At 43.5% G+C, this 13,733-nt stretch overlaps 1 protein-coding gene across 1 annotated transcript; it reads right to left on the reverse strand.

Annotated features, from left to right (window-relative positions):
- Positions 1-1,415: 1,415 nt before the first annotated feature.
- Positions 1,416-9,259, reverse strand: IL1B (interleukin 1 beta). Its single transcript, XM_066264821.1, has 7 exons — positions 9,175-9,259; positions 8,684-8,745; positions 8,116-8,167; positions 6,595-6,799; positions 4,333-4,491; positions 3,046-3,170; positions 1,416-2,319 (listed from the first exon to the last, which is right to left on the reverse strand). The coding sequence occupies exons 2-7, from the start codon at positions 8,728-8,730 to the stop codon at positions 2,110-2,112; spliced, it is 798 nt and encodes a 265-aa protein (XP_066120918.1). The 5' UTR covers positions 8,731-8,745; positions 9,175-9,259; the 3' UTR covers positions 1,416-2,109.
- Between the last annotated feature and the right edge of the window lie 4,474 nt (positions 9,260-13,733).

Here is a 13,733-nt window from a genome sequence, read left to right on the forward strand (position 1 = left end):
CTTCCTACAGAGTTGCTATGGAACTTTTGTTATTTGTAATCTGAATAAACATTGGTACACAAAGAGCTGTTAATCTATTTTACTATAATAGATTATATATACTATTTTATATATTGAACACCTTTTACTGTCCAAGCTCTAACAGTATTTCCTTTTTTGTTGACAGACTGTTAACACATTTTTGTTGGATTTTTGCCTATTGTTTTGTTAAATTTTTGTTTCTGTTTTTTTTTTTTTTAATGTTTTGAGGAAACTCTTTACATACTAAGCAAATTCTTCCTTTGTCTGAGATACAAGTTACAACAGCTGCTTTTCCCCTGGCTAGGTTTTGTGTTTTGAATTTGCTTCCGGTGACTTCTGTAATCCTGAAGGTTCTCTCCTGGCATATTTATTCTTACACCTCCATGCCTTTGTTCACACCGGTCCCTCCACCGGTAGGGAGTGCCTTTGTCTTTGTTTTCTTTTTTCTTTCTTTCTTTCTTTTTTTTTTTTTTTTTTTTTGTATTTTTCTGAAGCTGGAAACAGGGAGAGACAGTCAGACAGACTCCCGCATGTGCCCGACCGGAATTCACCCAGCACGCCCACCAGGGGCGACGCTCTGCCCACCAGGGGGCGATGCTCTGCCCCTCCGGGGCGTCGCTCTGACAGTCTGCCGCGACCAGAGCCACTCTAGCGCCTGGGGCAGAGGCCAAGGAGCCATCCCCAGCACCCGGGCCATCTTTGCTCCAATGGAGCCTTGGCTGCAGGAGGGGAAGAGAGAGACAGAGAGGAAGGAGGAGGGGGGTAGAGAAGCAAATGGGTGCTTCTCCTGTGTGCCCTGGCCGGGAATCGAACCTGGGTCCCCCGCACGCCAGGCCGACGCTCTACCACTGAGCCAACCGGCCAGGGCCTGTCTTTGTTTTCTATGTGGGGGACTGCTGCTCATCTTTTTAGGCCTGACTCATCTGTTGCCCTCTGTGACACTCTGTCCTTCACAGCAGATCTGTCATGCTCCCTGACTGCTCCTGTCCTACCGGGTCACCTCTACTTGTCATGTTACCCTCATTTTGCTTGTGTATCTCTGCCTCTCATGTCTAACTGGGAATGCCTTACCTTTCTTGCTTCTGTGCTTCCCACCCCTAGAACTAGTCTATAGCATTTGCTTAATAAATGTTTGTTGAATAAACGAGTAGAGAAATTATCGGCAGCCATTTCCACAACCTCAGTCCCTATAATGCTTTGGCTGATCTTGTTTTCAGATAAACGTTCTGTACTAAATATCATTTTGTTGAAAAAGAGAAACAAAGGGGGTGAGTGGGAGGTGGCTCTGCTGGTCAGGGATGTTTCCAGGTACTCGGGGCACTCACTGAGAGCAGGCGGTCAGCTCCCATCTTCTGTGTCAGAGCCAAGAAAAGTCAATTACGGCATAGAAACAATTTTATTTTTCAGTGAAATTTATTTCAGACTCATTTAGAATTATTCCTATTAAAATAATCTGAACTGCCTGACTTGTGGTGGCACAATGGATAAAGCATCAACCTGGATCTCTGAGGTTGTTGATTCGAAACCCTAGGCTTGTGTGGTCAAGGCAAATATGGAAGCTGCTGCTTCCTTTTCCTCCCCCACCCTCTAAAAATGAATAAATAAAATCCTAAAATAATAAAATGAAATCTGAGCTTATTCAACCTGGTGAAAGGATTTGATATAGAGACAGCACACTCATTCAAATTAAATTGGTTCCTTAGATATTGAAGACTGGGCTCTTTTGCAGAAACTGCCATTTTTTGATCCCCTTGAACTAAATTAAATAGATCATTAATTTATCATTAATAAATAAATAAATAGATAGATAGTTTAAATGGTTGCTTATTGGAAGCTAAGTGCAAAGGCCAGAGGGTTTCTTTGAACCGGATGTGAAGGTTGGCTTTGTGTAAGCAGAGAGACAAGAGAGGCCTGGGGCTAAGAATTGGTACAGGGAGGAGGGGGCTTCTTCTGGCTGGTCTCCTTAGCATTAATGTAGGGGAGGGCGTTGACTAGACAACAGTGAAGTGCAATCCGCCTGCGTGCTCAAACCCTTCTGCAGCCCTTGGGGTTACTTAGCACATGTGGGCCCTCTGAGTCCAGGGCTCTTCATTGATACAAGTATTCCAAGGTGAAGTCAGTTATATCTTGACCACCTCTTCTATTTCCTAGGAAGACGGGAGTCTGTTCTGCTTGTGAAGTGCTGATGTACCAGTTGGGGTACAGGGCAGACTCAAATTCTACCTTGTTCCTATTTTCTATCTTGTTGAAGATAAATCGCTTTTCCTTTGTCTTTAACTTATGTTCGGGTTCTACTGTCTGCAACAAAACAGAAGAAAAATGCCTGTGAAGGAAGGAGCAAAGACACTTTGGTAGAGCTATTCTCTGGGTCAGTTAGAGAGGAAACTGAAGAGCCAGGACCAGGAGCCAGACTCCTGAGCTATCTTTGTGAACCCAACTTCCCCTGTGGTGGCTGAATCAGGAGCTCTTACCCTTTTCTGAAACTGAGTGTCAAATGGTAAGGAGAATAGTATAGGTAGGCATTTTAAAAAATGAAAATTAGGTTAATCTTTTAGGAGTACTTAGTTTCTAGGGACTTCTGCTGTACTTTTTTGTAATGGCTTTGGCTAGAATGACCTCAACTTGGAGATGAAGCTTCTGCTGGGAAAGCTGGGGAGTGGGAGGGATTGTGATTTGGGGAGTGAAGTGGAGATGACAACAGGTGACAGGTCTTTTGAATTTATTTATTTTTTCTTTTGAATTTATTAACTGCCCAAAGTGTCATCTGTCAAATGAAGCAGCACTGCCTAATCTATTGGGTGGTGACAGGGCAAAACATCAGCAAAATGATTTAATTCTCTGCAGTGGAAGTGAATATTTTGTGCATTTAACAATTACATTAAATTTATTTATGTTTGTGCACAATTGTCAAATAGATCTGCTCCCAGGTTTTCTGGGGAAGAAGGTGGTTGTCTTAGAAGTCAGTGACAGCTAGTGTGTTTCAGAGGAGCTGAGAAGGGCCTTCAGCCTCTGGTTCTCACTTACCTCCAGATACAAGGTGGGCTTGTCCTTCATCACACAAGACAGGTACAGGTTCTTTTCCTTGATGCCCAAGGTCACAGGTATCTTGTTACTTTCTTCTCCTGGCACTAATCTCATGGAGAACACCACTAGGGAAAGAAGAGAGGCCTTGTGGTCAGGGATGCTCAGCCCCAAACCCAGGACCCGTACAATTTAGCCTTCTTTGTAGGAACCTTCTTATGGATTCTCATAGACTGTAGCAGGCTCATTTGATTTATTCCAGTTTTTCCCAGAGAAGGTCTGGTGGCTTCACAAAGCCTCATCACAGTGGCAGTGAAGAGTTAGGGGGTCTAACCATCTTGTCTCTGGCCAGTGATGGACCTCTCCTCATAATCAGAAAATCATCTGATCAATATGAAAGGAAAGAAAAGCAGTCAAGCTGGGCTCCCCCCCAAAATCAGGCACAAGTCTGTTTTAAGAATGTAGACCAGCAAGTGGGAAAAACTTGGGCAAGGAGAGGTTTAGCTGGGAAAAGTGGTTGCAAAGATAGACATTCATTTTAATCTTTCTTAGTCACAACTGTATCATCTGGAGGCCCCAAGGGCACGCTCACAATGCAGTTCTGACAGAAAAGGATTGTCTTGGCTTGGCTGAGAGCAGGAAGCTTCCCCCAGTGGTGATACTCTCCAAGGTCAGCAGCCCTGGAAGAGAACAGGCTGCTCCTTTCAGCTGCTCTCTTGGCCACATCCCTCCACACAGGATTCCACCATGGGGTCAGGGTGTCAGGCAGACCCCACAACTAATGAGCTCCCCAGACTTGGAAGATATGCCAGTTACAGCACAGAGATAACATTTCCTGCTTGTCAGGGAACTTTCCCTGGAAGGACCTATCTGGCGTCATGTGGGAAATGTGTTAGGGCACAGGGGCAGGACTGGGAATGGAGATGGGCACAGTATCTCTTCACCGTTCTACTTTCAACCTCAACAACAGGAAAAAAGAACCCACAGGAAGTTAGGTCACGTCTATCAAGTAACCCCTTTCTAATGAAAGCGCTGACATTGTACTCTCATTAAATGACTTGGCCGGACCATGGTCCTCTGTGTGCTTGAGCAGTCTGATCTCTCAGTTACATCTCTTGCAGGAAAATAAGTGTACTAAGGGAATTAACCTGGTGTCATTGCTGGGACCCAGATGAAAAGCTTATATATTTTTTATAACATTTTTTTCACTGATATTGATAATTTGCCTTAATGTTCTACTTTGTTGAAAATGTCAGGATGCCAAGAGAGGGATCAAGATGTCCCAGTTACCTTGTTGGTGCATGTCCTGTCGGTTGAGGTAAAGAGCCTGCAGCTCATGCGGTCCACACAGCACCAGGGGTTTTTGGTTTCTGTCCCATAGTCTGCACTTATGCGATAGGAAGGCTGCATCACTCACACAATCGTCTTCCCACGTGCAGTCGATGGGTTCTGAAATGTGGAGCACATGCATTGTTTAGGTAGAAAACGAGAAGGGCAGGCCTGATGAGGGGAGTTGAACTTGTTGGAGGACATGCACAGTTCAAGAAATTGGAACACGGTGGGGAGGAAGTAGGGATGGGTAAGAACATCGGATGTGGCACCATAAGAGATGGGTTCAAGTTTCAGTGCTATTGCTTGCTATGGATGAGCAATAGAGTGACATGTAAAATGGTGATCCAATAATACTGGCCCAACAAGATGTGAGATGTGCAGGAGATAATGTAAGAGTAAGGACCTTGAGAATGATGGAGTGATTTGCAAATATGAATAGTTACTAAGGTCTTATTTAAAGAATAGTTTCAACTAAAGAGACAATCAGTTTTGTGTCTAGGTTTCTCTGTTTCCCTCTCATTGATGAGCCTAGTACTTTAAAGGATACTGATGAAAGAATGTTCAAATCTGTAGAAAGCTTTATAAGAATTTATCTAAACTAAGAATTTGAGGACATGCCCAGAAGCAAGATAACAACAGATTGAGAAAATGCTCCAGAGAATGACAGTTTTGCAGTTCATTTTATACATTAGAATTAAAGGGCCTTTGAGTTTCTCCTTTTATGTTAATTTCAATTTTCTCTTAATGTATTGGTAAGAACAAGGGGAAATGTCTTCATGGAATCCTCAGAACAGCTCTATGCTTGCTTCTGTTTCTCTTCTTTTTCTAAATCTCATTTCAGTTTTCTACAATCCTTCTTAAAATGACCTGGATTTTTACCACAAAAGCAGACTCCTTTTTCCCCTTATCTAAAAGACCTTTGGGGAGGTCTGACCTGATTGCTTAATTGCTGGAGTTGTAAATTCATAATTTTAGTACCTTTGTCTTTTTATTTTCTATTTCTATTTTTTCTCTTTTCTTTCTTCTTCCTTCCTTCCTTCCTTCCTTCCTTCCTTCCTTCCTTCCTTCCTTCCTTCCTTCCTTCCTTCCTTCCTTCCCTCTTCTCTTTCTTTCTTTCTTTCTTTCTTTCTTTCTTTCTTTCTTTCTTTCTTTCTTTCTTTCTTCTTATAGTTTTAGTTAATTGATCAGCCAACTTCCTAGTTTCATATGTTCTACAGTCAAATCAAATTCCTCTGTGAACCCAACAGGGTCTTGGTGAGGATCAGGGAAATCTTTAGTTAGAGTCCTTAATTCTGTTCTAGTTGAAGGAATGTATACAACTGCTGGTTTACCTGCCTGTCCTGGATTTTCCCTAAAAGGAGCTACCAATATTTCTGGCTTTCCTAGTTTATCCTGGTCTGGCTTTCTAGTCTCAGTTTACTCTAGGCCAGTGTTTTCTAACCATCGGTCTGTAGACTGGTGGTCTGTAGACTCGTCTGCCAGGAATTTTGTGGCAGTCCGTGAAAGAATTAACCATCCTGACGTTGTATGAAGATCATAGACCCAATGATCTTAGTTGAATTTGCTTATATTCAGGGTGATTTCTGCCAAAATAATTCTCCTATTTTCACTTGTTCCTAAGTTAAGAAGGTTGAAATTCATTGGTGGTAGATTATGGGGGCAGGAGAAAGCAAAATGCAGAAATCTCTAGGACTGGACAAAAAACAAAACGGAAAGACACATTTTACATTGGTGGGCACAGCATAGTTAATAATTCACGTTTACAGCATACAGAGACATAGAGATGTATGAGGGGGACAAGATGACAATGAGGGGTTCTGTGATCTCATGCTTTGGTGCCTGCAGTTGTGCCTCCAAAGGGTAGGAAAAGAAAATTACTCTGACATTTCAAAATGTGTTCTGCTAGGAGCATAAGAACAATGGACTGGGCTCCATAAGCAAAGAGGGAAGTTGCTAAGGGAGCTACAGACTTAGGATTTGATGAAGTGCCCTGACCTACCCAGTTAGGGATTTGTAATCAGACCACCCTGGATGGTTACTCCGGGTTACCACACTTTCCAGGTCTGACATGTGACCCCTGAGCCTGTCAGGTCTACTATGTCACCCCTTTTAATTCACAAGGGTTTCAGCTTCGGGGGAAGTTTAATTGACCATTGACTTATGGATGCTGAGAAGGAAGTAATGGAGATCTCTTGTCTGCCCTTAGCTCTCATTAGGTACCTTCTGCAAAGATGAAGAAAAAGAGGCTCCTCAGGTCGTTCTCCAGAAAGGTCTCTGAGCAGACATTGGGGATTTTCTTCAGCTTCTCCGCAGCGATAATGACTGACACGCCCTGCCTGAACCTCGTGTTGCAGAGCTGGTGGGAGACTTTCAGCTGGATGCTCTCATTCCCCAGGGAGCTGAGGGCCAGGTCTTGAAAGGAGCACTATGGAAAGACCAAGGAAGTGAGTGTGCTAGGGTCGGGCCAGAGAACTCCCTTTTGTCATCAGAGAGGCAGAAGGGGCCTTAGAGATAACTGAGCTCCTAACAATAAAATCTCATCTCTCTAAACCAAGAAAGGTTAAGTGGCTTACCCAAGGGTATGTGGCAGGCTAGAGGCCAGAATTTGTGCTTTCTGATGCCCAATATGGTATTCTTTTGGAGCAAATCCCATTTGTAGTTTGTGTATCTTTTTTATACCTTCTCCACTAACCATAACTTCTGCCTTCTTAAACTTTATACCTTGTTATATCTCTAATGCTCTAACACTATGCATTTAAATTTTTTGTCAGTGATGACCTATAATATTTTCTATACACTTACACTCACTCAACAAGTTTCTAATTATTTTAAGTAAGTTCTCTCCCCCCACCACCACCCCGCCCCAGAATGCTATTTCATAACCATTCAGCAAATAAATTAAAAGTGGTTACTATTTGTGAAGTGTGTTTTCACTTTGCCATTCATTACTCAGAGAAACTGTGTACCTATATTAAGGTTGTCCTGAGGCGTGACAATGGTTTAAAAGCTTGAGAGATAGTTAAAGAGACCTCTCATGGCAAAGGGGAACGCTGACTATAAGACAAATTCCTGCCCAGAGCGCAGGTTCCACTGACAGAGCCAGGCTGCTGGGAGAAACAGAGGGCCAGACAGAGAAACCACACCCTGCTATGGGCAGGATTAAACCAGTTATGCTGGTTTTAAAACATTTTGGGTGAGGCCTTAAAACGTAGAATGACATGTCCAAGGTCAAACACCAAGTGAATGATTTTCTCTCAACTCCCAATTCATCTTTTTGTTTATACCATCCACATCTTGTCATAAACTCCACTCCAGCAAGAAAAACATGATTCCACCTTAAAAGGGGACACAGTAACTCTCAAGGTCATTTCCTCTGGGCCTCAGAACTTGGCTACCATGAGTAATGTAGGCTGAGCCCCTTTCCTAAAAGGAGAATCAAGTTTGCGTTGAAGCTTTGGCCATCTTTCTGATATTACATAGCAAACCTTATCACTGCTGTCATCCCCTCCTCCTTCTGCGAGCCTGGTGCCATCACCATGCCTTAGTGAGTGGCTGTGTGGCGTGCGAGCCACACTGCGGCCAGGTCTGCATGCAGTGTAGCCTGCACCTGTCTTACTGGAAGACCTGTAAGTCATTCCATCACATCATACCACAGAATCCAGGTGGCCCAGAACCTTTTTCCTTGAACCTTTCCCAGGTCAGTACCCCTCCATGAGTTGGACACTAAGCTCATAGTCTCACCTTAGTCTGTTGGGGGCCATCAACCTCAAAGAACAGGTCATTTTCGTTGTCACTGTAATAAAAACAGAAACACTGCTTAATTATCTCTCCCAGACACGTTTATTTTCCTTCCTGCAAACAGTCTTCACTGTTAATAGGAAATTACAAGCAGCATGCCCCTAAAAGCTGCTGGGAGCTGGTAAGTTTCATGGCGAGATGCGTGGAGCTCACAGGAGGCAGGGCAGGCCTGGGTACTCCTAGTGGGACCTAATGTCTAGCACCGTTAAAATCTAAGCTTTCCCTCTCCTGAAGTCAGGCTTTGCCAAGAGGTCCCTTGGACCACCCCATCCACTTGGCATCTTTTCTTGCTTGCCATCTGCAGGAAGCCCCTGCAGCAGCACCAGGGATAACTGTGGATCCTAAGGCTGGACTTGTTGCACGAAATCAGTGTTTAAACCAAGTTAATTTAGACCCCTGCTTGCCACTGAAAGGGACAGTTTGGGGGACAAATCTGGTCTCCACACACAGACAGCACTTCACTCTGGAAAGGCAAGCCCTGTTTGCATTCCCGGTCTGTCTCCCCACTGACCTGTAGTAAGCCATCACTTCATTGTTCAGTTCAGGCACTGCTGCCATGGCTGCTTCAAAAACCTGTGTAAACAGGGGAAAACGAGTAACCCTTACCATGCCAGGTCCCACGGAGTAAGGGCTGCCTTTATGAGTGAGTTTCCCTCAGCACCCAGTACATAGCTAGCCTGCAAGGAAACAATCTTTAAAAGAACAAACAAATGCATAAAAGAGCCTCCTCCTTTTGTCTCCAGAGGGAAACATTTACTAAACCAAACTCAAATCAAGAGATCTGGAACAGGGGCTTTGACACTGACCTCTTAGGTATCAGCAATGTGCATTTCCAGAATATTTCTTAAGTCATAGCATAACAGTACACATAGCATTTGTGCAAAAAAGTCCAGCCTCAGGCAGCAAGGGAGAGAGGGAGAGAGGGAGAGGAGGAGACTGAGAGAGGGGGAGACAGAGAGATGCCCTTAGGATCTCGTCATAAAAAATGAGTTAAAGTCATACCTGAGCAGTGAAGACTGGCTGGAGAGAACAGAGTTCTGGAATAGCCTGTGTGCTTCACAGAGGAGGTATGTCTGCCAGTTTCTCCTTCACTCTTTTATGGCCTTCAAAAACAGAAGTGGAAAAATGAGAAATTTCCCGGCTGGTTTCACAACCAAGTTAAAAAAAAACACACTCACACACAAAGAAGAAGATGAACTGTAACTTCTGGGAGAAGGTAAACTGCAATAATTCTCTCATGGAAGGTCAAGTGGCAGTGAGCTGAGACATTATGCACACACATCATCATGCAAATAAACATCGTCTTCCATGACCATTATGCAGATCATGTCAATATTAATGCGAGATTTTCTTAAGTTAGTGAATGTTTTAACTGAAATTTTGGTAGACATTACAATGAATTTGTGGATTGCTTTGGGTAGAATGAACATTTTAACAGTATTCTTCGAATTCATGAATATGGAATATCTTTTCATTTCTTTGTGTTTTTTTTTTAATTTCATCAATATCTTATAGTTTTCAGGGTATAAGTCTTTCACTTTTTTGGTTAAATTTATTTTTAAGTACTTTATTGTTGTGGATGCTATTGTAAATGGAATTTAAAAATATTTCTCCTTCAAATTTTGTTGTTAGTGTACAGACTTTGTTTAACTTAGACACCAGTGGAATGCCCGCCTCAGGACAACCCTCACATTTTAGCATATGAGCAAGTATGACCCGTGCAGGAGTGTAGGAACAGATCCTTCCCGATCCCTTTGACACATCTATGTTATCACACTTATTACAGCACTAAATTGAGACCTTGCTCACTTCTCTGGTTCCTGTAGGAGGCTGTGAACTCTTTTGAAGCTAGGTCTACCACAGTGCTTGGGGTGCAAGCTCAGACAATCAATGTTTGCTGCCTGAGTGGGTGAGTATGAATGTGACAGTGTTTTCATTCAAATGAGCATGTGCTTAGTATGTGCCAGCTACTGTGCTTGCTCTGCACTGTCCATGAGAAAGAGCCTCTGACTTTTATAAGCAGGAGAGAAATAACTTCCACTGTGGGGCAAGGACAACCCAGTGGGCTTGCTTACCAAGCAGCCTTTTGAGTCTTAGTTTTGGAGTCTTAGTCTTATATCAGGAAGGTAGACCAAATAATTCTATGTAATTAGTAAATGACATGTTCCACAAGAATCTAAAAGCCGCATTCCTATTCAATGGCGTTTGGTTAAACAGAAGCCTGCTCCGAACTCTGAGCCGTCATAGAATTGGGTGTCTGGTCCTGCAGACACCCTAGAGGCCTTGTCTAGGGAGCCAGGTGAACTCCTCTGTTTTGCCTCCACTCTGCAAAGTAACCACTTGTCCCTAAACTTCATTGATGGACCTATCCCCTCCCTCAGAGTCTTTATGTTGGGGTCAGCAGGACCTGCTGGTCTAGTAGCTCTGTGGGCTTTCCTAACGGAGACCACAAGATGCTCTCAATCTATACATGTGATTAGAAGCTGAATGAAGGATAAAAGCCAGTGCCAAGGAGCACCATGTCCCAGTTAATTCATTCTCTTCCTGGGGCTTGAGATGGATATAGGAGTCTTGAATCTACTTTTCCATCTTCTGCTATCCAGGATGTATGAGTCTCATTCTTTCTGTTCAAGGGAAGTTTTGGAGCCATGGGGCAATGCTTGTGACATAGTTGTCTGCAGTAGTCTCTACACATCTCATCCGGCCTGCACTCAGAACTTGGTATCCTGTCCGTCTCAGGAAGTGAAACATCTTGTTGTGTCATTCAAGCAGGTTGTACAATACATGTGTTAAACTCTACCTCTCCAAGGAGACCCCTCAGGCCACAACACTTCCAGATCCCTGAGAGCAGAGACCATCTCATTACAGAGCTTGTTATACTGAGGTGGGCATCTGGCAGAGTGATGATAATGTGGATGGTAACGCAGACCCCAAGAAATGGGGCTGGCAGAAATGAGGAGTGAGCAGTGCCAAGATGTTGTGGAGAGCTGCAGCTTTGGGGATATTCTTTAGCTCTTATGTCCCTCAGGGCCTTGCCAGCTGCAAGTTGCCCTCTACAATGGTATGTCATTCTTCCAAGAGAGGAGATTGGCATATATTCAGAGCAGCAAGTGCTGTGGTACCATCTTATGTCTAATCTTGGGCTTTTACCCTCTCTTATTAAGATTGGCCTCACCTGGTCTGACTGGGTAGCTTGGTTGGAGCATCGTCCTGATGCCAGGGTTGTGAGTTTGATGCTCGGTCAGGGCACATATAGGAATTAACCAGTGAGTGAAGGTATAAATAAGTGGAACAACAAATCTCTCCCCCCACACACCTCTTTCTGTCTCTCTCTTCTTCTCTTTCTAAAAATCAATTAAAATAATAATAAAAAATGATTGGCCTCACCCAAATGGTTTTCAATCATTTTGAGCAAGAATACAAGCAAAATGATCATGGCTAGTTTCTCAAAATATCATGGGTGAGGGTAGTAATGTCTGCTCTCTGCCATGGGCCATTCCTTTAGGGTATATTAACTTCAGAACAGAACTAAGCCAAAACTATCCCCACCATTTCCCCCAAACCCCATCTCATTCTTGGCTTTAACTTCCTAATATTGTTCTTTTTTTTTTTTCATTTTATTTTATTTATTTATTTAAATGCAGTGACATTGATAAATCAGGGTACATATGTTCAGGGAAAACATCTCCAGATTATTCTGACATTTGATTATGTTGCATACCCCTCAGCCAAAGTCAAATTGTCTTCTGTCACCTTCTATCTGGTTTTCTTTGTGCCCTCCCCTCCCCCACCCCCTTCCTCCCCCCCACCCCCATTACCATCACACTCTTGTCCATGTCTCTGAGTCTCATTTTTATGTCCCATCTATGTATGGACTAATGTTGTTCTTAAGAATCTGCCGTCTCTTCTGTAATTTCTGTGAGCTGCTCTGGTATCTGAGAGTATAAATGTCCTGTGTAGTCATATCTGTCTCTGTGGATACCTCTCTCCTTTGTTTTCTGCTTTGAGGATTATTTGGAATTGGACAGTCTGATTTTTAGTTTTAAAACCTCTTCTCTTCATTTTACAATATAATCTCCTTAGGCACGCTTTTTCCTCTCAGACCCAGAGAAGGGACGGGCAGAGGCAGGGATGCCCCCTTGCCCCCGGGTCTAGAACAAGGAAGGCTCAGCTATATGAACGAGTGCTGGGGCTGGTGAGGTGCATGGTCTCCAGTGGCTTCGCTACCTGAGAGGCCGGTGAAATCTTATCCTTCTTTTGGATCCAGGAACAAAAGCCTCGGGGTTGGTGAGGCAGATGTCAGGCCCTTCTACCCCATGTCTTTTCTCACATGTAACCTAAGAGTCAGCCACAGACTAAAGGCTCTGGTACCACTTATTCCAAGGGTTGGGAAATGTTATCTATAAAGGGCCATAGGAAAAAGGCAGCCACACAGGGCTTATTTTTCAAAATAGCTTTTCACAATGAATGATGTTAGATAAGGTAGTTCCAGAACTGATCTGTCAAAGTTAACCAGTGATATACACAGGCAGAAAGTTAGATATTAGAACTAGTAATAATTTAAAAAAATTGAAAAGGGCCAGATGGTAAATACTTTAGGCTCTGCCAGCCATACAGTCTGTGTTGCAACTGCTTAGCTCAGCCTTGTTGTGAGAACGCCACCACAAGTGGTGGTGTGCAGGCGGACGGCCTCAGTGGACTCGCCCCATAGGTTGTGGGTGCAGCCCCCCATCCTACACTTGTATTTTACCATTTTTCTTGGATACAAATTTAGAAACAATACATTTTTTAAAGAGCACCTACTAAGTGCCAGGCACTTTTGTCTCAGGGTCTTATTTAGTCTTCACAATCAACTTTAAGGTAGATACTATTGACCCATTCACCAGAGGGGAAACTAAGGCTGACAAAAATGACTTATCTAAGACCACACAACCAGTAAATACTGGAGCCATGACTCAAACACGGGTTAGTTAAACCCAAACCTGGTCCTTTTTTAAAATCACTTTTAATTGTTTAAACATTTATTGTCCCCATCTTGTGCTGTCCATGGCGCCCTTTCTCTCTCCATGATCTGATTCTATTTCACACAGCACCCAGTTGGCTGAGGTTCGAATCTCGGCAGCTCTGCTCCTGTGTGCTCCCGAACGCTCCTCCCCACCTGCTGCCTGTTTCCCACCTGGCTGTGATGTGTGTGTGTGTGTGTGTGTGTGTGTGTGTGTGTGTGTGTGAACTTCCCTCCTTCTCCTTCTCTCAGGGCAGCACCGGGACTTTCTAAACTGGGTGTTTAGTTCTCTTCCCTTTTCTGAGTCTCTTCCTTATTACCCTTCACTTTCTCACCTGCTACTGGCAGCTCTGTCACTTGGTTCCCTTTGTCTTTTCCTTTGTCCTGAAGACTTTGTTATAGTGTTGTCCAAAAAAATCCCTTGAGGGTTCTGCCTCTGAAATTGTATTTAATTTTTATGATGCTAAAAATGACTTCTCTCCTAAAATCTGTGATCAAATGCTTCTCTCCCAAACTGCCTGCTATGTCGGATTCTACTTGCTGGTTGTTGCATCATCAG

The sequence above is a fragment of the Saccopteryx bilineata genome, chromosome 3, assembly GCF_036850765.1.
Source record: "Saccopteryx bilineata isolate mSacBil1 chromosome 3, mSacBil1_pri_phased_curated, whole genome shotgun sequence".
Classification (NCBI taxonomy): domain Eukaryota; kingdom Metazoa; phylum Chordata; class Mammalia; order Chiroptera; family Emballonuridae; genus Saccopteryx; species Saccopteryx bilineata.

Coding starts and splice junctions, on each gene's coding strand:
- IL1B (XM_066264821.1), bottom strand. CDS start 8,730: ATGGCAGCAGTGCCTGAACTGAACAATGAAGTGATGGCTTACTACAG. Junction 3,171..4,332: donor ACAGGACATGCACCAACAAG/GTAACTGGGACA, acceptor TTCTTTCCCTAG/TGGTGTTCTCCATGAGATTA. Junction 2,320..3,045: donor AGCCCACCTTGTATCTGGAG/GTAAGTGAGAAC, acceptor GTTTTGTTGCAG/ACAGTAGAACCCGAACATAA.